At 50.3% G+C, this 25397-nt stretch overlaps 1 protein-coding gene across 4 annotated transcripts; it reads right to left on the reverse strand.

Annotated features, from left to right (window-relative positions):
- Window positions 1-2194: 2194 nt before the first annotated feature.
- Cnga3 (cyclic nucleotide gated channel subunit alpha 3) lies at window positions 2195-25263 on the reverse strand. 4 transcript variants are annotated; one of them, XM_048353524.1, is made up of 10 exons: window positions 25166-25263; window positions 21869-21871; window positions 19555-19668; window positions 16897-17076; window positions 13830-13883; window positions 9565-9574; window positions 9300-9347; window positions 8659-8762; window positions 7527-7633; window positions 2195-3603 (listed from the first exon to the last, which is right to left on the reverse strand). In XM_048353524.1, exons 1-10 carry the CDS (start codon window positions 25261-25263, stop codon window positions 2195-2197), a joined length of 2127 nt encoding a protein of 708 aa, XP_048209481.1. The 4 variants fall into 4 exon arrangements, with proteins under 4 accessions (XP_048209481.1, XP_048209480.1, XP_048209482.1 ...); XM_048353523.1 differs by having other exon boundaries at window positions 9300-9359; XM_048353525.1 differs by lacking the exons at window positions 9300-9347; window positions 9565-9574; window positions 13830-13883; window positions 21869-21871 and having other exon boundaries at window positions 8659-8766.
- Between the last annotated feature and the right edge of the window lie 134 nt (window positions 25264-25397).

Below are 25397 nucleotides of genomic sequence, written 5' to 3' on the forward strand. Positions count from 1 at the left end.
CAATTAACCACCAAAAAGTCAGAAGTGGAGCTGTGGCTCAAGTGATAGAGCACCATCCGCCCTGAGCAAAAAAGCTAAGGGTCAGTGCCCAGACCCCGAGTTCAAGTCCCAGTACTGGCACAAACAACAACAGAAATAAACAATGCCACAGTACGTTTGTGTGAATCTTCAGGCATTGTCCACACAGGCCTTGTCTCATCTTCTGGCTGTTCCAATCCCTTCCCACCAAGTGTAAGTCACTTCTTCCTCAGTAGCACCTATTCCATTGCCCTGGAAGCATACTCTGGGACTCAGTCTTCCCTTACTGGCAAGAGCTAGCCAGTAGTCATTTATAGTTTTTAATCCAGGTCTTTATTTTTCTTGTGCAAATATGAATGCATGCATAATTAACATTTAAGGCTTTTGAAATATGTGGACTTTGAGAAAACATTGCTAGTTAACATTTTGCTGATGATATGAGCTTAGATCTATGACCTTTAATAGACTTTCTAATCTGTATTAAAAAAGTAAAAAGGTCAAATGATCCACAATAAATAATCAAACGACCCATAAGGAACAACTCATATAAATCCAAAATACATAATTGAAAATACAGCACCTTTTGCATGAACTATATTAGGGCTCAATTATGTTGTAGCATATGGATTGTAACATGGAATATGGATAGTTCAAAGTTGTGAAAGAAAAGTGGGAAATTTTGTTGATGAGAAGAGGAGAAAGAAGAAAGAGAAAGAGGAAACAAGAGACACAGAACAAGAGGGAGAGAAAGCAGAAGGAAGGGAGGCAAGGAGGGAGGGAGGGAGGGAGGGAAGAAAAGAAAGAGGCAGAGAGGACAAGAGGGAAGAAGGAAGGATGGGAAGGAGGAAAGAAAAAAGAGGAAAGAGTGTGTGTAATTTGTAATGTGAATTTAAGTGAAGGATGGAATATTGTGGTTATAATTCACAATTGTTGAACTCAAATGTATACTTCTTTAACAAAATGTTAATGAATTGTATTTGCTAGTTGTTTTTTTTTAAGCTAGGTGCTACAATGTGCAAGCTTTCCATTGGCTAAGAGAAGCGTTCTGCTGGTTGGCATCTCACTCCAAGGGGGCCTGAGCTTCTTCAGGAATGAAGGGGCCATTTTACAAGGATACAACCATGGTCTTATCTTCTAAAAGTCCAGTTGCTAGCTTTTTAAACTCAGGACGCCATTCCAACCTCCCAATGAACCAATTCTACCCTTTGAGGTTCTGTGACTCTAGCAGAGAAGGCGTCCCCTGAAGGTGGAAGTAGGTCCAGGCTCCCAATGGGACTCTCAGGCCCAGGCTCACCACCCAGTGCCCCTCCTCAGATAAGGGACTAATCCCTGTGATCACCAGATGACTTCAAGTGCCTACATTACCACTAAGGTCAGCAGCAGCCCCTCCTCAAAGGTCCCAGTTCCGGGGTAAGGAAAAGGGAGACTGTCTTGAATCCCTTGCCAATGAGGAAGAAACAAGACGGGCATACTGCACAGGCCGGTGTCCCTGCGGCTGCATGCCAGGGAGTCTAGCTTGCTTCCCTCACTTCAAGGGACTTCAAGGGTGACTCTTCATCCCATGGCACTGCTGCCCAATGCTGGGGTTTCCAGGCTCCCAGAGAAACACACAGGAGCCGCCAGACTCAGAAGTAGGCTCCACCCTGTCCTGTGTGTGAGTTCCTTGTACTTTCAGCTTCACCATCAGAGGACAGGGAAGTGAAATTGGAGATGGTAAGTAGGAAGGATGGCTAAATAAGCTTCCGTGCATAAGGAAGTCACATCAAGAAGTTTAAATGTCTCCTCATGGATTATTTCCTTTAAAAAATAAGCGGACAGGTTGCAGTTGTGTGGGCCTCGCATCCCAGCTCCTTGGGAGGCTGGCGGGGTCCACTGCTTGAGCTGGGGAGCTAACCCGGCAGGACCCTATCCAAACAAAGGTCATCATCACCGGAGTCCCGCGTGTACACTTGGTGTAACTGTAGCCGCCGGACCTCCCTTCAAAGATTAGCTCTGCACACTTTCCCAGCGCTTGTCCCGTGTGCCACGCAGACCTCCCAACAACCTGCCACTCCCCTGGACCATGGTGAGTGCCATTTCCCGGGAGACAGAGCGCTGTCCTGCCGTCCCACAGTAGCTGCAGGCGCGGCATCTCACCGATGGAGGGTCCTGAGGCCTGGAAGCGGGCCCCTTCTGCTCACTGTTCCTCGTCCTCTGTGTGGGCAGCACCGTCGGGAGCCTCGCCGTCCGCCAGGCCGCTCCCAGCCACCTTCACTCGGCTCTCCAGCTGGCTGAGGCGCTGCTTCACTCTCATCTGTGTGGCGCTGTACTCGGCCAAGAGCCGGGCAAACCTGGTCTGCAGGGTGTCCAGGGAGGACTCCAGGTGCTCCACCTTTTCCTCCATGTTCTGGGGATCCGCCCCAGCCTTGGCCACATCCTCATCGATCAGGTTGTCCTTCATCAGGATTTGCCTCCCTTTCTCCTCCAGGGCCTTTTTGGCATCAGGATATTCGGTGAGGGCCTCCATCAGATCATCCTTGGAGAGACAGAACAGATCTGAATAACCAATGCTCCTGATGTTGGCCGTCCTGCGGTTGCCCGACTTGCTCCCCTTTATGTTTAAGATGCTGATCTCCCCAAAGTAACTGCCATCACTGAGAACCACAAACTGGGTGACCCCATCATCAGCCACCACCGCCAGCTTGCCCTCCTTGATGATGTACATCTCCCGCCCGATGTCCCCCTTCTTGCAGATGTAGTCCCCAGGGCTGAAGACAGCAGGCCGCAGCTTCAGCACCAGCTCCACCAACAGTCCTGCCTCACAGTCCTGGAAGATGCGGACCTTCTTGAGGGTGTCCAGGTGCACGTTGATGGCGATCTCCGCCCTCAGCTTGTCAGGGAGGCTCTTGAGCACCTCCTTTTCATCCACTGTCTTTCTGTTGGCCCACAGGTAGTCAAACCACCGGATGACCCGTGTCTCCAAGTCCTTGGTCACCTTGCGGAATCGCATATATTGCTTGATGGAATCAATCTTTGCCTGGAACTCTGCCCGCGAAGCATTCATGTTTGAGATCATGGAGCCCACGTTGCCCACAATGGTGGCAAAAATCAGAACACCCACCAGGAAATCGATGACCACAAAGAGATACTCTTCATCTTTCACTGGTGGTGGGGTCTCGCCAATGGTGGTCAGGGTCAGGGTGGACCAGTAAAGACTGTAAATGTACTTCCTGGACAGGCGTCCGTATTCTGGCTTGGAGATGTTTGGGTAGACCCAAGAGTCTGACCCAAAACCAATGAACTTGGAAATGGCGAAGTAGATGCAGGCATTCCAGTGTATGATGACGAGGATGTACAAGACCAGGTTCCCAATCCTAAACACATTGGGGGAGTTGGTCCTTGTCTCTGTGCGATCAAAGAATTCGAAGAGCCGGGAAAACTTCAGTAGGCGATTGAACCTCAGTTCTGGGTAGTTTATACCCAACTTTAAATAAGCCAGGTCCGTGGGAAACAGAGACAATATGTCCAGCTTGAAGTACAAGGACTTTGTGTAATGTTTCCATAGTCTCTTAGCATCCCTGACCATTAGACCTTGCTCGAGAAAACCTAAAGAAAGAGGTCAGTTGGACTTCAGAAACACTTTTATAAAACTCTGACCATGAAAAATATTTCACATGTATATATCTCTATATCTATCTATCTATATCTATCTGTCTGTCTATCTATCTATGTTACATGAAAATATCCCAGACAAGAAAATGGGGGTGGAAATAGGCAGATGAAATAAAGAAGGCAGAAAGATAACTGTTGAAGCTGGGTGAAGATAGGGGGAGTTCACGATAATGTTTCCTCTGCTTTTGTGTATGCTTGAAAATAAATAAAAAAAATTTAAACCTGGGTCGGACTCTACTCAGTTGACTTCACCAGTAACTAATGGGACACGACCCACACTTTAAAAATACTACCTAGGGGCCTTGAAGTCACTTGAGCCATTTTTAAAGAACTGCCTGGAGAAAGTCTGTATGTTATGAGTGAGAGTCATGGACCAAAGAGGCCATGGCTTTCACGTTCTAATTTTTATTGCTATTTACCTTCCAAATATGGACAAAAGTAGAGATGAAAGTGTAATGGATGCTTTTTAAATGTTTAGTACTCATCAGAGTGATCTTGAGACTCGGTGAAGGTGTGCTGGGTCTGGTACTCCCTAGAGCTTAAGCCCAGAGTTCTGGGACCATTCTAGTAAGAACCAGATACCGCTGTTGCTGGTACAAGACTAGGCTTTGAGGCTAGCTAAGGGTATGACTGCCCCTGCAAATAGGGAAAATCAAATCTGTGGTCACATGTAACATACGTAAGTTTAAGCCCTGGTTCTTCCTATTGCTCTTGTTTTGGAGTTGTCTGTCAGTATCTGTAGGGGGAATGGTCCGGGGATTCCCCTGCCTTATTCCTATCTATGGATACCCAAATCCTAGATGCTTTCACAATGTATTTGCATATTCCTTTGCATATAAACTGCACATATTCTCTTGCATACTTTAAATGATCCTTAGATTTATCAAAATGGCTAATGCAATGTAGATGTTATGCAGATAGGTGTGATACTGTATAGGGTAGAGAAAATGACAAGAAAAAGCCTGAATGTGTTCAGGAGAGACACACAATGTTTTCAAATAATTTTTACTTGAATTTTGCTTTATGAAGTCTCTGTGGTGCAGAGGGCCACTTAATGCCTGTGTTTATTGAGTGCCTAGATCACCATATAGCTCAGTGTCTTGGGGTTACCTCATCATTTCTTTAAGATTCTTCTCTCTGGGTTACAAGTGTGGTTCAAGTGCTAGAGCGCTGGAGCTGGAAATGTGGCCTAGTGGTAGAGTGCTTGCCTAGCATGCATGAAGCCCTGAGTTCAATTCCTCAGCACCACATAAAGAGAAAAAGCCGCAAGTGGTGGTGTGGCTCAAGTGGCAGAGTGCTAGCCTTGAGCAAAAAGAAGCCAGGGACAGTGCTCAGGCCCTGAGTCCAAGGCCCAGGACTGGCAAAAAACAAACAAACAAACAAAAAAAAAAAACCAGTGCTAGAGCACTGGACTAGCAAGTATGAATCTCTGAGTTCAAACCCTAGTACTGCCCCCTCCCCTCAAGACACATTATTTTCTCAATTCTGGATCTTTTCCCCTTGGACAATGAACAATAGTTTATTGCCTCCCTCTTCTCTAGCTTCCTGCTGAATTTGTTGCTGCTAAAGACAGCGCCCAAGCACAACAAGGGTGGAGTCCATTTGAGTGATGTCATTTTGTCCCACAAAAGCTTGGCTGGGCAGAGACAGTGGACCCAAAGAGCCGCTCACAGATCCTCTTTATTTCCCCTGGCAGTACTGGGGGGTGCACTTGGAGTTTCACACTTACTTGGCAGGTGCTCTGCCACTTGAGCCATGCCCCTCTGGCTTCTTTTGTCTTCGTTACTTTTTAGGTAGAGTGGTGATTTTTGCCTAGGTCTGCCTGGGTTCGATCCTACAAACACACATTACCCAGCCATTGTACTCCCCCCCTACAGCGGGGATAACGGGCCTGTGTGGCACGCTCCCGGCTGGAGTGGGTGGCCCGTGTGAGCCTTTCCTAAGAGGGCTTCTTAGAAGACCGTGCACGTCTTCTGAGTTGTGGTGCTGGGCACCATGTGGGGTTAGGAGTGTCAGTCCAGCATGGCTCGGGAGAAAATACGGATGTCGGGCTGTGATTTCTATGTCAGGAAGGTCCAGGAAGGTCATTCCTGCAGGCTTGTTCTGATGCCGCACTTCTTTTTTCATTTTCTCACTTTCTAAAAATGCTGGCACTGGAACTTGAACTCAGGGCCTGGGTGTTGCTCCTTAGTGTTTTCACTTGAGATTGTCCCTCTACCACTTGAGCCAGAGGTTTGCTTCCAGATTGAGATTAATTGGCATAAGAACCTCATGCAATTTTCTGCCTGGATCAAACTTTGATGCTCAAATCTCAGCCTCCTGAATAGCTCAAATTATACATGTGAACAATCAGTGCCCAGATAGTTTGTAAACCAGCTTTGTAAAAACTGTGTAAAGGCCTTCTATTATTTTTCCTTCCTTTCTCTCTTTCCTTTCCTTTCTTTTCCTTTCCTTTCCTTTCCTTTCCTTTTCCTTCCTTCCTTCCTTCCTTCCTTCCTTCCTTCCTTCCTCTCCCTCCCTCTTTCTTTTCTTCTCTTTGTTGCTTTCTTTCTCTTTTCTTCCTTCCTCCTTTTATCTGATACCTTCCTTCATTTCCTTTTTTCTTTTTTCTTTTTTTCCTTCTTTCTTTTTTCTTTCTATCTTTTTCTTCTTTCCCCCTTTTTTCTCCATCCTTCCTTCCTTTCTTCCTTCCTTCCTTCCTTCCTTCCTTCCTTCCTTCCTTCCTTCCTCTCTTCTTGCACCACTTCTAAGGAGAAAGCAAAATGTGTCTGAAATGCTTCACATACCCTGAAGCTACTCTGGGAGAGGTCTGTTGCTGTGATCTGGTGGTCTTTACACAGACAATTAGGGCAGTTTTTCATTCAAAAATCTTGGAAGAGACAAGAAGGGTCTTTTCAGCTTAGTTGATACCTTTAGATCCAATAGAATAAAATGCACAAGGAGCTGGGTGCTGGTTGCTCACATTTATATAATCCTGACTATGTGGGAGACTGAGATTGGGAAGATCAAGATTCAAGGCCAGTTTGGGTGGAAAAGTTCATAAGACTCCCTTCTCAGCCCTTAGCGAGGACACGCTATGCTATGTAGTGACTGGCCAGCCCACTCCGAAAAGTCCTTGAGACGCTTCATTTCCCTTAAAGGAAGCAGGAGTGTATCTGTGACCCCAACAACTATGAGAAGCCGAAAGTAGGCAGATTGCTGTCCAGCTATGCCTATGAAGAAGCAAGATCCTGCCCTAAAATTAACCACTAACAAATAGGCTGGAAGTGTGACTCAGCAGAGCACCAGCCTAGACACTGTGAGGCCCTGAGTTGAAAGCTCAGTTCATCCAGAGGCTGGGGGGGGGGGCAGGGAAGGAGGGAGGGAGGGAGAGCAAGCAAGGAAGGTAGGTAGGTACACAAGGGCACACAGCTCCTAGCCACAGATGCTGGTGGCTTTTAGGCCCAACCAGAAGTGATATGGAGGAAGCCATTATCCCTCTAGGCCCTGTTTCAAGTTTTAGTTTTCCACTTGTTAGAATCCTGAGTGCTATGGAATAACAGGTACAGGAAGCGCCTAGCTTCTGAGGTTGACTGAACTCTGCCTCTCATTCCCAACCCGTGAGTAGTGGGAGGGGGAAGGGTCCTTTCAGGTTGGTCTTCTTTCACAGGTGACACCAAGGAAGCCTGGAGAGACAGCCTGGCTTGCCCAAGGCCACAGAGCTGATGAGGACAGCCCAGCCCAGAGCCCAGGCTCCGGATCTCTTCTCAGGGTCCTCTCCAGAGACCCAGTGGACAGAGGGGCAACAGACACAGCATTGACCTTGCGGTTGGAGGGGCCTCTTGAGCAGGGCAGTCCCTGGGCCCTGGCACACTTACCTGTGCGGGCGCGCACCAGCATGTCCAAGCCATAGAGGACATCTGCAGAGTAGTCCAGGACCAGCCACAGAATCAGATGCTCGGACTGAAGTTCATCGAAACAGGCCCTGGCAAGCAGAGGCTGAGATGTGAAACACCATCGCCCCCCGGGCCGCGCCTCGCCGGGGGACAACAAGGCTCGTTCTACCTGGTAAGGGCCCCCTGGCCTTGGCCCAGGCTAGGAGACGGCATTCTGTCCTGTGGTGACAGGGTCAGAATAAGAAGGGGCGGTCAAAGGAGCTGAGATTGAGCACAGCTCTAGGCTCCCCTGGTATAATCAGGCAACGGAACTAAAGACCTGCCCTTTCTAGAGCACAGCAACAAAAATGTAAGACTGCGAGATTAACAGTTGCACGGGCCAGCAAATGTTTACTGCCTCTAATTTCTTTATGCTCCTTATTTCTCACACAGACACCCCCAAATTCCGCTCCTGACTTGACAGAGCATCAGCCTGCCCCTGGAACCCATCTTGAAGATTGCTCAGAATCCCCAAAGCCTCTCCCCCGCCACGACAGCCGCTCACTGTGCTCTGAGAGGCAGCATGGCCTCACTCGGGGAGCACTGGACCCCTGCGCACTTGGTAGGAAAGGCCCCCTGCTCTCTCCCTCTCCTTGCCTGCTCTGCAAACCCCCAGGAACAGCTAGACATCGCCCTTGGCCGGATAATCGCAGCGGCCTCCTCTTACACGGGGACAGCATCACACACCAAGGTCAGACTCTGCATCCTGGTCTTGCGTGCTGGCTAAGCAAAGCCCGAAGGCAACTCGCCCTCTCAGGGTAGCATCCTAGTGGTTCCCCCTTCCCGTGGCACCCTGACTGTTCCCTCTGAAGAGCCTCCGCTCAAGAGCTGCGCAGAAGAGCAGCTCCTCACCCCTGCCTCCTGACACGTGCATACAGAAGCCTTCCCTTCTGCCTCAAGCTCAACTCCCCAGTCCTGAGAGCCTGCCTCTTCTGTCGATGGAGGAATGGAGGCAGGACAGCTGTATGGCGGCTGTGGTGGGGTCAGAACCCTGGTCTCCTAGGCTAGCTGTCCTCACCTCTTCCGCCCCTCTTGCCCCGCCCCTCTCAGGTGAAGCTCCTGCCCCTTTGCCTACCTGCACACAATCAGACACCAGTTATAGAAGACGGGCAGGGCAATCAGAGTCAGCCAGCGGTAGTAGACGTTGCTGGAGGGGTCCACCACAAAAGCATCCTGCTTCTTTCTGGAAATACAGATCCATGTCAACCAGTTTAGCTGGGTTGAAAGGTTCAGCTTTGTAGAGATTTAGAGACCTGGATTCACTTGAGACCTGAAGCTCCATAAGTAGCTGTCTGTGGCAAGGTCCGGTCAGCCTCAGGAGGTCCCACAGAGCACCCCTCTACGGGAAGCCAGGCTGAAGCCAGGGCGCCTTTCCAGGTCCTTCCTGACCAGCTCAGCTCCCAAATAACTAGAAAACGACGACAGTGACATACCCACATGTCCCCTGGCTGCAGCATTACCCCTCAGGATGCTGGGAACGGAAGACTAGAATAGCAATGTCACCCGTGGCTGGTGGGATTCCGGGGCTCACCCATCCCCCCTCCGGCTGGGGCCTGGAAATGTGAATGTAAGCATCACCTGATATTTCCAAGGCAGGTCCTCTCCACTGAACTTGGAAAACTTGGAATGTGTTCTTGAGGCCCTTCCCCATCTTGCTCATTGCATTTTTGTGCTGAGATAAAGTTATTGATTTCATTATTCTCCTTCCTCCTCTACCTCCTCCTCCTCCTCCTCCTCCTCCTCCTCCTCCTCCTCCTCCTCCTCCTCCTCCACCTCCTTCTCTTCCTTCTCCTCCTCCTCCTCCTCCTCTTCTTTTTCCTCTTCTTCTTTTATTAATCATGAGACTTGAACTCAGGGCCTGGACACTGTCCCTGAGCTTTTTGCTCAAGGCTAACACTAATACCACTTTGAGCCACAGCTCCATTTCCTGTTTCTAGCTGGTTAACTGGAGATAAGAGCCTCATGGCCTCTCCTGCCAGACTGCCTTTGAACTGCAATCCTCAGATTTCAGCCTCCTGAGTAGCTAAGATTACAGGCGTGAGCCGCCAGTGCCAGGCATGATTTCATTATTCCTGTTTATTATTCCTGAAACATGAGATAAATCTCCTATTGAAGTATATCTTGAGAAATTAGTGGTTCAATTTAATGTTCTACAATTTCTGGCCTATTTTTATGAACTCTTAGTGAATCACAAATAGCCAGAGACCAGAGACATGGAGGTAGGTAATGGGTGATGACTCCAAATCCCCACAGTGAGGGTGGAGAAGTCCCAGGGCGTTTGGGAAGTGGCATAATCAGGATGTTGTTCTGATGGAAAGGGCTGTCCTCAAAACCTATTTCAGGATCAAGTGAGAACCTGGGATGACAAAAAGAAAACCTGCCAGGAACCAGTGACTCATGCCTGTAATCTTGGCTACTCAGGAGGCTAAGATCTAAGGATGGTGGTTTGAAGCCAGCATGGGCAGGAAAAGATGTGAGATTCTTAATCTTCAATTAACTTTGCTTAGCAAAGCCCTGAGGTAATTGGCAAAAAAAACAACAAAAAACAAAACAAACAGAAAACCCAAACCCACGTTTTAAGCCAAGAAACTTGCCCATGATCCTAAGGGTCTTAGGTGATTAGTTGGAATATGAATGCTCTTGACATATTTAGTATATTCTATTTATTTATATACTCCACTTATATACCTAGAAAAAGGTGGGAGGGCTACTAATGTATTGGGGGAGGGGCACTGGTCTCTGGCAGCTGGATCCCACTGCTAACGCAACCTGGTTTTGCATGTCTCCCACGCCTGCTTCCCTTGTTTTGGGCAATGAATGTGTGAATAAAATGGTGTTGAATATGGGTCTGAGGATGCCTCTAACCAGGAGTCCTTAACTAGGAAGCTACTCTGTACAACTATGTAAAGATAATAAAAATTAATAAAGTAATTGTGGGACCCAGTCACAAGTAGAACACCCCGTTCTAAAGGAAGTGCTAACTGCCATGTTAGCTTCTGTAACCAGCTTGCTTGCTTTAGTTTATTGTAAAATTGACTAAGGGAAAATCATAAGTAGGGCATCAGAAATAGGGCCGAATAGTAAAGGCAGAATTTTCCATCCTTGCTAAAAGCAAAGCAGCGTCTCTCCCTCCCTCGGGATCACCGAGCTGGCAGCTTCGAAGAGCGTCACGGACGACCTTGAAGTTTGTCACCACCTGTACTGAGATGCTATACTAGCCAGTGAAGAGCCAGACTTTGAAGTCAGGCCCCGCTTTACCACGTGAACCTGAGATAAGCAGGCCCTGTGAGCAGACCCAGGACAAGCTTATTACCCAGCCGGTCAAGAACTGTAACCGCCTGGGAATGCTTAACTCTAACCACCCCCAGAATGCCTCGAGCCCTGAGCCAATCAGATTTGTACCCGTGTCCTAATCTTGCTTGCTTGAACACCTGATGGCTGTAACTTTGTTTTTGCCTTTATAAGCCCTGTGCAATCGCAGCTCGGGGCTCCCTCCTAACCTCCGCTGTGTGGGTGGGTAGGACGAGGCCTGAGTTGCAGCTCGCCTGAATAAAGCCTTGCCTTGCTTTTGCGTTTCAGAACGTCTCAGTCTCGGTGACCTTCTTGGTGGTCGTTTCGCGACTTGGAATAACAGCCAGAAAGCCCTGCTCACACAGTTATGTCGTAAGGAAAAAGTAACGAGGGCCATCTCTAAGAAAGCACTGCCCCTGTTCAAGGGGCAGTTTTGGTTTTTACGAAGTGAGGTCTTGCTGACCTGGCCTGTGTTTTGCATCTGTGACTCAAGGCTAAGTTCTGCTTCTGTGAATCTGCTTGCTGACCCCAACAACTGTGCTTACCAGAGTCGCCATTGCCCACCGGAAAGGAAGAGTCACGGTGTGGTGGCACTGTGGGCGGCCACTCGTGAGCCACAGTGCCCCGTGTTTATGTGGAAGAACGAATGGACTCAAAGGTCGCTGAGTTACAGCCATTGATGTGCCCCAGCCTAAGCAAGGGGCCCTTTCTCTCTATCTCCATAGTGAGAGGCGGACTGGCCGGATAAAAGTCCTAGCTCCTGAGCTGAGGGTCTTGGAGTCTCATTTGAATTGGGGATCTAATAGTAATTACTTTTAAAGTATGGAACAGCAGCCTAACTTCATGTGTAAACTAACCAAAAAGGCTTATTTAGGAACTTATTCATATTAAATAGTCGAGTCTTAGCTAATCACAGCAGCTGAGCTTCTGTCAATCACTGGTGGTCAGCTGGTGTGTGTGTATGTGTGTGTACACATGCGCACACCCGTGCATACACACGCACTAGTTCTGGGGCTTGAACTCAGAACCTAGGTGCAGCCCCTGGGCTTTTGGGCTTAAGGCTAGTATTCTCCACTTAAACCATACCTTCACTTTCAGCTTTTCTTTTCCTTTCTTGTTTCTTTTGCTTTTTGAGGTGGTTAATTGAAAACAAGCGTCTCACCGGTTTTCCTGCCCAGTCTGGCTTCGAACTGTAATCCTTAGACCTCAGCCTCTTGCGTAGCTAGGGTTATAGGCACCTAGCTGCCAGATGATGTAAATAAGGAAAACTGCAGAGCTCTAGCCAAGTAAGTTATTGCTTCTTTTTTTTTCTGTGTTCTGCCCCCAAATGCTGCCTGCTCACATTACAGGCAGAGTTCTTGGTTTTGAGGACTGCTTTATTCTGTCATGGTGAATGGAATCCAGTCGAAACATTTAAAACCATTTTGTGGTGACAGAGGATAAGGATAAGAAGTTGCAGAACCAGCAGATGGCATCGCCCACAAGCTTACTGAGTGCCTTTCGCCGGGCTCATGGCTAGCTCCAGGCCTGGAGGATCTGACTTCCGGGCCTTGGCCTCTCCTCTGGCTGCGGGGCTGCCGAGGGCCTCAACAGCCCCAGCACCACGCAGCTGCCTCCTGGAGCCCACCCAGTGCCCCCCCCCCCGCATCCTTATGCAGAGCTGCAAAACAATGCTGCCTTTGGCTGGGAACGGTGTCGTTGGCGGGAAGCGGTTATTCATGAACACCAGAAGCATCGTGGAAGAGTAAAGGAAGGTGTCCGAAGAGGACGATTTCCTGCGCTCGAGTGTCCTCACTTGGGGACCGTTCCCTTAGTGTGCGCTACAGGACAGTAAAGGAATGTTGCCTGGCACGGCTAGCCTCTCCCATCCCCGTCCTGGCCTGGAGTAAAGCAGCCCCGACACCCTATGCAGGGCTCCTTGCCTGTTCCTTGTCTGAGGACAGAATACCAGGCTCTCCAGGGGGTTGTTGTGGTTTTTTTTTTTAAGTGTCACAGTTGGCTTCAAATCAAACACATATCACAGTAGCTATTGTTTGGTAGATAACATAATTTTGTTTTCCTTGATTGATGGTATTTGAGTCGCTGGGCTTAAATCCCACATTCATGCAAACAAAATAAATACATGCTTCCTTTGTGAAAGGAAATAGAAAAAATAGTTCTATTCAAGGAACAAAAAGGGAAATGAGAAAAGGCTCTGGCACCTATTTCCACCAACTGGAAGTCGAGAAATGGACATTTCTTGTTACAATGTGTTTTCCCCTTAATTCAAGGAAGGCTTTCACTGACTGCCCCATGGTATTCTGTAGGAAGTGGCGAGGCAGGGGGGCTGCACACACACACACACATGTTCTACTGCACACTGACTTCCTCGCACACTTGCCTACATACACACCCCCAGTGCTCTTAGGAGTGAGCACTACACATCTCAATAGTCTGCCAGCCAGACATCAGTGACAGAAGGTTAGCACTACAGGTCACTGGAAACTCTGAAATGTTTTCTTTCCCACTGCCTTGATGGTGCCCTCAACATCAGCCTCAAGACAGAGCATTTTTCCCTGGCACTCAGGAGCTGGAGATCGTAGAGTGGAAAACACATGCTTGTTGCTAAGGAGACTACCCACTATTCAGCAAAGGAGCTCATTTTGCACCCGGAAATATGTAGCAATAGAGGATGTTAACACTTAAAAGCCTTTATCTGATGAGGCATCTTTGCTTTATGAATGAGAAAAATAAGAATCAAAGAGATAAAGTGACTTCCTCAAGAAATCGTACAAACCTTGTTTGTTCTTCCTCCCTTCTGTCCAAAGGTGCTGGATTTCCAGTAAAGGGAATAAGATTCTAGAATGGTCTCTTGGTGTTTAGGGAGGGTGGGAGGCAAAGCTGGGCTTCGGTGGGGAGAAGGGTGACCCCTAGGACTGAGAGAGGTGAGGGGGCTCCGTGGGGCTGGGTACTTACTCCTCTTTAGAGTTGTTGCAAGCGTTAGTATTGCTGCTGGCCAGGGGCCAGGTGCTGCAGAAAGGCAAGAGAACCAGGGTGTGAGTGCAATCAGTTTCAAGAACTAAGACCCGTCATCTCAAGATGAGTCCAGGACCTCCTATTCTCTCTCCTGAGACCTTCTGTTTGCAGGTTGAAGAGCACAGGGTATTATTATTACAGGTACCTGGGTTTGAGCTCATAGCCTTAAGCTCAACTCAAGCTTGCTTACTTGGCTGGTGCCCTACCACTTGAGCAATACCTCTGGCCTGGCTTTTTGCTGGCTATTTTGGAGATACCGTTTGGAGGATTTTTCTCCCCTAGCTGGTTTCCAATCTCCATCTTCTGGACCTCAGCCTCTTGAGAAGCTAGGACTACAGGGTGAGCCACCAATGCCCAGAGAAGGGACAAGGATTTTTTAGGTGTGACTAGTCAGGTCTGGTAAAAGCTTTGGAGGAGGAGAGAGCTAAAACTTGGCTACGTTGATGTTTCGGAATAAACAAGGATGAATGGTTTGAATGCCCTCCATTTTCCTGACCTCCATTTCCTCCCCCTCAACCCTGTGCGGGGCAGTGTGCCAGGCACTGCAGAAATGGGCCCTCCAGGGCTTCTGGCCCCAGGTGCTTCCATGCCAGAAGTGGAGGGGCTCTGGAACCTTCTTAGGCACCAAGATGGACACACCCAGCAGAGGCAGCCACTTGCTAGCCTCATCTACCCAGAAACATCTCTCAAGGAGACCCTCCCTCAAAAACCTACCAAAATAACCTCTTCCAATGAACAGGGCAAAAATCTGCCTCCAGAAAACTGAGCTCCATGTTCAGTTTGTCTTCCCTCTACTTCCCTCCTCCCCTGGTAATCCTATAGCTTGAGGGTCTACCAACCCATCCGTGTAAGGATCTGGAAGAAAGTGGAGGTTCGTTTTGCACAAAATTAAAATTTACAGGTGAAAGCTCCCAGTATTTAATGATTTTCCATAGGAGAAGGTTTGGGGTCCAAAGGCTTGGCCGCCAGCGCCACTTTTTTCGACATGGCTGATTCAGGAAAGCCCGGTGGCTTTCTTGGAGCCGAGGGCAGCTTGCCCAGGTGTGGTCCCTGCAACTCCACTGCAAAAGGCGGCAGGTGCCAGGGGCTGGCGACGCTTGAAGCCCGACACCCAGCCCGATGCCATGTTGTCTCCTTTGGCTGGCTCTGCCTCAGTCTTTCTCCCCCTCCCCATCTCACATGCGGCTGCAGCTGCTTGTTTCTGGGCTGGTTGTGCTCCTCTGAACAATCTTTCTAATAGACAGAAGCCCTGCAGGCTGGTAGAGGTAGCCTTCGGCTCCAAGGGCACAGTGGCCCCACACCCGCACGTGGCAGCTTCGAGTGCTCTGCCTTCCTCCTCCAGGAAGCCTCGCCGAGCGATCGGCACCCACCCTATGCCACGACATTCCTCTTTCCGCCCTTGGCCTCCTGGCGCGTGATCGGGCACCTCCGATTCACGCGGGGCCCGCCCAGGAAGTGGTCCAGCTCCCACCCCACTGCGTGTCTGGTTTCATTAGGAAGTGATGCAGTATCCCATCCATAGTAATATGATATTATAAGAAGACAATCCAATCAAATTAGCTAAGGAAGTCTCTGTCCCAAGGAAATTAAACCTGTCTGGCTAGCTCGCTAGGAAACTTCTTTTCCTCCCTCCTTCCCATCTTCCCCTCTCCCTTGTGTGTCTGCTACCCCTCCTGTCCTGTTGGAGCAGTGAAAAGCAGGCAAGCCTTAGATGGATGATGCTCCGTCCAGGTCTGGGGTTCCCAGCCTGGGGGACCCCGCTGTACAATTCCCAGTGGCTCTCACATGCTGCTGATGTGGAGCTGTGCTTGACAAGGCCTCTCCAGCTGTCCTTCCAACCTTAGCCAGAGATTCTGACACCTTTCTCTGGTGCAGAAGATGGCACCTGGTCTCCCGCTGCGGTCATGGGCAAGAAATATCCCTGAACTGTCCTATCTCATCACAATGAACTGCAGAATCTGCAATAGAGAAATGTCACCTCTCACACACAAACACAAATATGTAGCACAATGGGGGTTCTAGAAAGATCTGTCAAGCTTCCCCAAAGGCTTCTTCACCCTTACGCTCCGGAGACCCTTCTGCGTCATCTTGAGAAGAGCCCAGTCATAAAAACAGACAGCCTTTTCTCCAGCAAATCACAGAGGAGCCTTCTGTTCTCAGCAACCACACTCTCATTGTACAAATACCAGCAGAAAGAGAAAGGATGCAGCCAAAAGAGAACATCTCAACCCCTTTCTTCATTTCCCACGGAGGTCTGGGTGAGGACCGCCCTGCTTGCGAGCCTGGGGGAGGCAATCTGCCCCTCCAGGTCAGGCCCTTCCTCCCTTCCACTCGAATCTGAGCGTCCTAAAGAAATCTCAGTGTGTTCAGTATGCCACCAAGTTGACACAGTGGCTCCCGTGGCTCCCCACCAAACAAAGGCTGTGGGGCATGTCAGGAACAGGAGCAGTGGAGAGCCTTCCGTGTGCATGCACAAAGGGGGGCCCTAATCCAGTAGCACGCCACCGGTCCCTCCTTCATCCCACCCAATGGTTCCTAACCGACACAGAACATGGCAAGTCCTCTGGAAAATTAGACAATCGGTGGACCTTCTTTCCAGAAAAAATGCTCATACCTCTAGGCATAACATTGTTTGTGCCATTTAGGTACCTCTCCCACCTCAAGGGCCCTGCTTTCCAGCCGGACGGATACAGAGCCGCGTGGGGGGTGAGGGTCCTCATGAGGAGCAGGAATGTGGCCTGCATGGTTGAGGAGCCTGAGGAGCTCCGTGCAGAATGGGGCTGGGGTCAAGTGAGGCTGGGCTTCTTGGCTCGAGGCTCCCTCTCCAGGGCTTTTGGAGTCTGCGCAGAGGATGCTAGAGGATGCTGAAGCGTTCCCCTCAATGCCCAGTTTCTGTGGCGGGGGCTCTGAGGCTCCTGGGGCCTCGAAACTGGACCCATCGGATGGAGCTGGCGCTTCCCCCCTTGCCCAGCCAGTACAGTGGCCCTGTGTCCTCTGGACTCCTTACCTGTCCCCTCTGTCCAGGAGCTCCTGGCCTCCCGGGTTTGACTGGGCACTGCTCCCTTGGGTAGCTACCTCCTTCAGCTCAGCTCCCTGGAAACGCTCTAGGAAGGAGTCTGGGGTCTGGTCCTCATGGTGAATGTGTCTGGCAGCCCAGGTGCGCAGCGAGACGACGAGGCGAGACAGCCTGGAGGAGCAGACAGGGACTGGAGGCGGAAGGACGGGGAGGGCCCTCTCTCCAGCCTACAGGGCCCACTGGAAATGCACAGAGCCGACGCACAGAGCAGGCTGTGGCGGGGGATCATCTCCCTCCGAGCTTTGATTCCCTCTCCTTCTACTCCTGCAGTCTGGGGCGAGCCACCTTCTTTTTCCTCCTCCACCATCTCCTCCAACACCTCCTCCTCCTCCTCCTGCTCTTCCTCCTCCTCTTCCTCCTCCTCTTCCTCCTCCACCTCTTCCTCCTCCTCCTCCTCCTCCTCCTCCTCCTCCTGCTCCTCCTCCTCCTCCTGCTCCTCCTCCTCCTCCTCCTCCTCCTCCCCCTCTTTCTCCTCCTCTTCCTCCTCCTCTTCCTCCTCCACCTCTTCCTCCTCCTCCTCTTCCTCCTCCTCCTCCTCCTCCTCCTCCTCCTCTTCTTCCTCCTCCACCTCCTCCTCTGTTTTCTTCATTCTAATACTAGGGCTTGAACTTAGTTTTCTTTTTTCCCCCTTTTTAGCATTTAAACAACTTATGCAAATTAATAAATCATACGTTTGTTTTGATAGTGGTCATTATATTGCAGATTCTCGTCAACTAACTACCTAAGCCAGAGGCTGCAGAGACAGACACTGCCGGGCCAGCCAGGCCGGGCAGGGCTGGGGCTCCGCGGTCCTCCCTTCTCCATCTCATGGCCCTCACAGGGCTTGAACTTACTTCCTCATTAAGCCTTTTCACTCATAGCTTGTGCTGTCATCTGAGCCATACCACTATTTCCGGATTTTTGCTGGATAATTGGAGGTACCAGTTTGTTGGATTTGTCTGTTCCAGCTGACTTTAAACTGTGATTCTCAGATTTCAGCCTCCTGAGTAGCTAGCATTATAAGCATGAGCTACTGGAGCCCAGTTCAAGCCTTCCTGACAAGGGAATTGGCTTAGTCAATTTTTTTTGACAGTCCTAGGGCTTGAACTCTTTGTGATCAAGGCTAGAGCTCTACCACTGAAGCCACAGCGCCACTTCTGGCTTTTCCTGAGTAGTTTATTGGAGATAAGAGTCTCATGGACTTTTCTGCCTAGGTTGGCTTCGAACCTCAATCCTCAGACCTCAGCCTCCTAAGTAGCTAGGATTTAGAGGTGTGAGCCACTTGCCCCCGGATTCTTTGTCATTTTAATTCTATAAAGGCAGGGCCTATCAAATAGGGCATGAGTAAGCCTTTCTACTCATTTCTTTTGTCCAATTCAGAGCTTGTGTTGTGACTGATAAGCAGAGGGACTGCGAAACACTACAATTTCCAAAGGAAAGCTATGGCTCAAGGTTTAAAGGAACAAGCATCCCCATATAACGTGGGTTCTTTTCCCAGTGCTTGTTCGGTCACTTTTTCTTATGCAATCTCCATTTCTCTCCCTAAGCTTATGTAGAATTTTCTTTGCAACCTCCCCTACAGAAGAGTCAGCCAGAGGCCCAGGCCCTGAGCTCACCTCGCAGATTCACTCCCGTGAGAAGCCTGCTCTAGTCCTGGCTCCTGTGTCTCTGCTAGAGGGGAATGGGAAGAGACTCAACTCTGTTTCTTGGCTTCTGGTTTCCTTTATTTGGCGTCTATGGTCCCCTTCAGTAAAGTCAGTTCTAGAAAACCTAGAACTAAGTCATGTGCTGTCCTTGGCCTTGTTCTTAGGCTAAAGGAATGTAGTGAAGCCATGCGTCAGCGGCTCACGTCTGTAATCCTAGCTACTCGGTAGACTGAGCTCTGAGGATTGCAGTTCCAGGCCAGCAGGGGCAGAAGAGTCCCCGTGAGATTCGCATCTCCAATTAACTACTCAAAAACCGAAAGTTGTGTGGTGGCTGGAGGTGGTCCCACCTTGAGCAAAAGAGTGCATGCTCAAGCCCCGAGACCAGCACACACACACACACACACACACACACACACACACACACACACAGTTGAGAGCCATGGCTGTAGACGTATTTTGAGGTGACTGCTTGACCCACCTTCTTGGCTTCGGCTGCGTTCCCCCACCTTTCTTGTGGGAGAAGAACCCAGGCCTTTCTTCCCTCCCCAGCCTCAAGCAGGGTGGGACAACCGAGCCACAGCAAGCCACTCAAGCCTCTGAGTAACTCAGAGCCACTCCAGGCCGGGGCTTTCCATCCAGAAGGAAATGATGGGGGGCCATTTTCAGCCTTGTGACTGCTGACGTGCCAGCAGAGCAGGACAGAATTAGGGGAGACGCTCCGAGAAACGCAGAGACCACACACTTCCCTGAGGAAATGAGGAAGAAGGCGCTGTCTCCGGCTCCCTCCCCGGCTCCTCACTCGCGCTGCCTCAGTTTCCACCCTCAGCATCACACCGGCGTGCCGGCCTCAGCCTCCCCAGCCTTGCACTTCCACGGCTCCTCTTTTCCTTGCTCTCTGGCAGCTCCCCCCCCTTCACCCAGCACACCCCCCTCTCCCAGAGCCAGGGCTCCACCGGTCAGTTACCTGGCGGGCGTCAGGCGAGTGAAGGCGTGGCGCCCGGACCCGGCGGGCGCTCCCGTCTCCATGGCGGTCCCTCGCTGCAGTGAGGACGATGTCTCCTCACAGGGCGCGTGGACCCTAGGAAATCAAATATGCAGCGTGCCAAATTGATTTCAAGCGCAGCCAGGAGTGAGATGCACAGATGCCTGCCGCGTGACGAGGGCCCGCACCGCGGATCCTCTGCCCGCAGCCCCCGGTCTCCCTCACTCTCAGCAGAGCTTCCCTCCTGGACCATGGTGACCTCTCGTTTCAGTGGTCCTGGATTTCAGCGTAGAGCCTTGTTCTGGCACTTGGGCTAGGCCCCCATGCTTGGTGCTTCCGTTCATTTTTAAGTAGGGGTGTGTGTGTGAGTGCGTGCGCGTGCGTGCGCGTGCGTGCATGTGCGTGTGCGTGTGTGTGCGTGTATTGTCCAGAGCTGGCCTCAGACCTTGATCTTCCTACCTCAGCCGCCTGTGCAGCTGAGATGACAGGCATGTACTACCGTGCCTGGGCCAAGATGGTCGGGTTTGTTTTACGGTGTGTGGCGGCAGGGTTTGAATTCTGGGCCGCGGGCTGACAGGAAGGTGCTCCACTACTTGAGCCCCACCTCTGGCCCCCAAGGTGAACTTTCTTCACAGCAAGTTTGATCAAAGAACAAAGCTCATGTCCAGCTACTGTGCAGTAGGCGAATGTTGGGGAGAGGGCCAAGGGAAGCTGGAAGCAAGTTTCGACAGTATCATCATTAGAGGGCAGAGTCCGGAGTCCAGGAAGGTCTCTGACTTTCTTCCCAACTGTAGCGCCTGCTTTTACAAAATGCTTCCATAAGAACGGTTCTTTTTTTTTGTTTGGTTCAACGCATCTCTGCCACCTAAGTCCAGGGCAAATGCGGCATCCACTTAGAAGCCTCCATATCTGCGGTGTGTGCTGGGTGCAGCCTCCTTGTCCACCGTGTGTGCTGTGGGCACAGTCGTCTCATCCGTTGTGTGTGTGCTGTGGGTGCATTTCCCTAGCAGCCAGGTGCACGCTTGCCTGGCAGCCATCTGTACCTGCGAGGATCTTCCCAGACGCAGATCACTGCCTGGACTTGGCACACTCCTCCAAACATAGCGTGGCTTGTACGGTGCTTTCCAAAGCGAATCCCTTTTCCTTTTGCCACCCCCTTGTCTCTGCCCCTGCAGTGCAGAGGTTAGGGGCAGCGACACACCTGTGCCATGCCCGGTAGACAGCCTTGCACCGCCACCCCAGGTGACACCAGCCTGTCACAGCAGCAGCAGAGCCTGGTGTGTGTTGAACGTTCTGGAACAAAAACCAGGCATGGGCTCAGCTATGTTTTTCTTTCTAAGACTTTCCTCCTAAGACTAAGTTTGGTCAGCCTGATTAAAACCCAGTCAGGCATTGACTCCTGGAGATTTGCTCTTCGTTCTGCAAGTCTTGTGGAGGCCCGGCAAGGCAAATTAATTCTATCACACAGCCCATTCCAATCTAATCGGCTTTCTTAACAAGGGGCTTGAAGCAGGAGGTGAGAATTAACGTCAGGGAGAAGCTGCTCCCTGGCGAGTAATTAGCAGTCAGAGGCCTTGAATCCCAGGTGCTGAGCTGAGCCTCCCCCCCCCCCCCCCGCAGCGGGAGAGCGGGGAGCGTACTCCCAGGCCGGGCCTGGCTAGGCCTCTTCGCACAGCCCGATGGCCAGCACGCCCCGTCTTCCCTCCTTCTTCAGCCGGCTTCTTCGCACAGCCCGATGGCCAGCACGCCCCGTCTTCCCTCCTTCTTCAGCCGGCTTCCTCTTCAGTGACGGGGACCCAGGCAGCGTGGGCTGCCCCTCTTGCAGTCATCCTCCTTGGGTCCGCGTTCCTTTTCCACCACAGCCATTTTCCCGTCACCATCTTTCTCAGGTCCGGCTTGGCTGGGCAGAGGGACTGAGACCATCTCGACGGTACCAAGAACAAGCCAAGAAATGTTTGTTGGTTTGTGTGTTTTGGGTCGTCTTTGGTGGTCACCAGCCACTATCAACGAAAACCCAGGCTGCTGCTGAAGCTGATGGCGCTAACTTGATCATGAGCACTTGAGTTGGGAATGGAGCACTGCCACGCAGAGAAATCAACTTGCCTTTCCTCCCAACACCGTCTCACTTACAGGTACAATATTTAAACTACATACTGGGTACCAGCAACAAGCATTCTACCATTTCGTCCACACCGCAGCCCTGTACCAGAGGAAGTGCAGTCCCAGGGAGGTTAAGTATCTTCCCTGAGGTCACCAGGGCCAAACGGCAGAGCTGAGATCCATTCTGTGCCCAAACCTGCTCCTGTCCCTCCATGACGCTGCCCTTACTATTGTCCTACGTGGCACCGGTGAAGATGGGGCGTGGCTGAGGAACGTGGCACGCCACCAGACACAGCGCGCAGAACTGCACGGCGTGGCTCTTCATTTCCGGAGCGCCTGGCTGGGATCTCCTCCGCCACCCTTCAGCGGCCACTCCCATGGCATCCACCTGCACAGAGACCGCTGCACTTCAGACGCCCTCCCTCCCCTCTCTGAGCCCACGGTCAGTTACAGGGAGAAGTGACTCTCTGGCTGGGTCTCAGCAGCTGCATGAGCAGCTAATCTGGCTTGCTGATGGGGCATGAAGGCAAACCACGAGACCAGATTTATCCGCATCCGTGGCAAAGGACTCAATGCTTACGACACCAGGGATGGCGGGCAGGGGAGGATGGCAGGACCCACTCTCCCTCTCTGACCCAAAGCAAGGCTGTGGACACTGGCAGGCTTGCGGACTCGAGTCCCTGCAGCACCTAGGGGCGGCATGTTCTGTCCGTCGGTCACCTATCCTGTCCCGATCTTCATAGAAACGATGAAGAAAAACGTGGCAATTTGAAGTTGCTTTAAATATTGTTCAAACACGGATGCCTAGAAAGGCACATGTAGCCCCAGAGCACAGAGAGGACTTTCTATGGCATGTATTCAAAGGGCCAATGAGACCTTTTCTTCAACGTATCTCTCTACTTGTATCTTTTTATTTGGGGGGAGGGGCAGGCTTCAACTCAGGGCCTTGTGCTCTTGGCTTTTCCACTCGTCCAGTGCTCTACCACTTAGGCACACCTCTACGTCTGGCGTTTTGATGGCTGAGATAAAAATCTCAGACTTTTCTGCTTGGTTTGGCTTCAAACTGTGATGGTCAGATCTCAGACTTCGGAGTCGCTAGGATTACAGGCACCAATGCCCGGCTTTCTTGGTTCTGCCAGACTGATGTCTTCCTTTTAACTCCAGAGTCTTGGCAACTGTCTAGACTGATATACACCGTAACCCCAATCGTAGGCATGCACCCCACTTTCACGCTCACAAGGGAACCACATCTACGACGGTAAGCCTATCAGATTATAATGGGGCTGAAATAGTTCTATCACCAATGTTGTAATGTTGCACGCTCCGGTGCGGATGCCTGGGAAGGAGAGAGCAACGACTGCAACACAAGGAGGCAACGGCTTCCAAAGAAGGGAGAAGTTGGAACGCGCCACGCTCAACCTCTGTGCTTCTTTGCAGAAAGGAACTAATGTTGGGGAGGTAGGGCTTTCCTTTGTCTTCTGTCATTGGGCAAGGACCGAGTTTCCCAGAACTGGAGCTGGTAATTAACTCGGTCCTCTGTGGAGCACCTGGGCTCCTCCTCTAGTGACTTTGGGGACACGGGAGTAGACAGAGGTGACCTCTCAGCACAAGGCCAGAGAAGATGATACCTCATTTGCTTCCTCTTCTCGTGCCCCAAGGATCCTGAATGATTGGAATATCCTGCCATCGGCCACATGTGACCTGGACCTGAAGCCAAGGCGTTTTAAGTCTTTGGTGCAGGTGAAGCAGTTGAAAATGGCTTTCTCTGGTGATAATTGCTCTGGGCTGCACTCAGGAAGTAGCACAAAGAAAGCCTGTCTTCTGTAGAAGCCCCCAAACTCACTCAAAATAGCTACACCAAGAGGTGGGTTAGGATTCAGGGTGCCCTGGGTTCTCACTGCAATTCTCCGTAGCATAGTTTTTAGTCTTTGTTGAATATCTTCAAAAATATGCCAGACAGCTCCTAGGCCATTGAACCAAACAGAACTAAGAAGAAATGAAAACCTCCAGGAACTTTTTCCCCCTGGAATTTCAAGATATAATTATTTTTTCATTCAAAGGGAGCATTTTCATCCTTTTTAAAGTGACTTTCCACTAGGGAAATAACTACAATAACTCAATGGAGAGAAACAGAAAACTGGACCTTCACTTTGAATGTCTCAGGGGAAAAAAATGTGCTAGGTCCCCCTCCTGGGGACACCTAGGGCCCTGCAAACGCGGTTTCTAACAGGCTCCCCACCCCGTTTCCCCCAGCACTGGAGATGGAGCTCCGGCCTTGTGTTTGGTTGGCAGGTGCTCTATCATTTCAACCACATGCCCAGTCCTCTAACCGGTCTCTGGATGCAATTAAAGACCAGCAGCGATTAATACATACTTCAGTATACAACGTCTCCATTCCTTATCTTAAAAGCTTTCCAAAAGGACTGGATTCTTAAAACAAAGATGTAATTTTGCCCAAATGCCATTTCTTCTCCTAAAATAATCATTTGAAACTTAAAAAAAAATTTATGTGTATGTGGCCATAGTCCAGTGTTAAAAGTTGAGCCATGTTCCAATTCCCTGCCTTTGTTTTACTTTTCCTTGAATTTATTTTTCAAATAAAGTCTTTATGTTTATGCTTTGGCCATCCTGGACCTCAGTACTCCTATTTCTGCTTTCTGCAAAGTTGGAATGATAGGCATGGACCACCATGCCCAACTTTTCTTTTTCTTTTTTGCACCAGTAATGGGGCTTGAATTCAGAACTTCACACTCTCATTCTGCTTTCTTGCTCAAGTCTAGAGCTCTTTCACTTGAGCCTTGTCTGGTATTTTATGGATTAATTTGGAGAGGTAGGCTTGTTGACTTTTTTTCCCTTATTGGCTTCAAACTACTTCACATCTCAGCCTCCTGAGTATCAAAGATTATAGGCATATGCTACCAGCACCCGGCTGGCCAGATCCAACTTTTTATTGGTTGAGATGAGGAATCTCATAAACTTTATTCCTGGGCTTAACTGAGATCCTCATCAGAAGTTAAGATTATAGGCAGGAACCATAAATGCCCCACCCAGCTAGAATCTTACTGTGTGTGTGTGTGTGTGCGTGTGCGTGCGTGCGTGCGCGCACGCCCACCAGTCCTGGGACTTGAACTCAGGACCAGGACACTACCCCTGCACTTTTGTGCTCAAGCACGCAGAGTGGTACATTTTGATGCACACATAGGAAAATATGGCAGCCTGGAGACATTTTTATAGTAGAATTTCATCTGTTGCCATTTGAACTTTTTTTTTTCTTCTTGAAGTAATATGACTTTTTGAGCCCCAGTTTTCATTGTATCCTAACAAAAGAAGTGGCAAATGAGATTGTGAGGATTAGAGAGATTAAGGAAAGGAAGCTGGGGCACTTGGAAGCCCCCTGACCACCACCCCGTGGCTGTCCAGTACCTGCAAGGCATTCTTCCTCCTCCGGTGATGGCGAGAATCTGTGACTAGCATTGGACAAAGCCCATCTCACCTGAGGCCGTGCTCAACGCAGTTGAGATCTCTGTCGGCGCTCTTTTCAGTGACGTGAGCCGGGAAGGGTTGGGAGTACTGGGTATTGACCATGGCCATCTTCCTGCTGCTCACAGTCAGCCCCAAGGTGGCTGCGATAAAGCGAACACAAACGGGAGACCGCATCAGAATAGGGAAGCAACTGCACGGCCAGCTCACTGCAGAGACAGCGATTCCCCATGGCCCCCAGAGTA

The sequence above is a fragment of the Perognathus longimembris genome, chromosome 8 (genome assembly GCF_023159225.1).
Source record: "Perognathus longimembris pacificus isolate PPM17 chromosome 8, ASM2315922v1, whole genome shotgun sequence".
Lineage (NCBI taxonomy): Eukaryota > Metazoa > Chordata > Mammalia > Rodentia > Heteromyidae > Perognathus > Perognathus longimembris.

Bases quoted from the DNA above. Each gene is read 5' to 3' on its own strand.
- Cnga3 (XM_048353523.1), bottom strand. From the start codon at position 25,263: ATGGCCATGGTCAATACCCAGTACTCCCAACCCTTCCCGGCTCACGTC. The intron at 8,763-9,299 runs GTAGAGGAGGAA...ATTTCCAGAAAG, and splicing joins AGGAGGAGGAGGAGGAGGAG to AAGCAGGATGCTTTTGTGGT. The intron at 7,634-8,658 runs GTAGGCAAAGGG...TCTGCTTGCCAG, and splicing joins TGGTGTCTGATTGTGTGCAG to GGCCTGTTTCGATGAACTTC.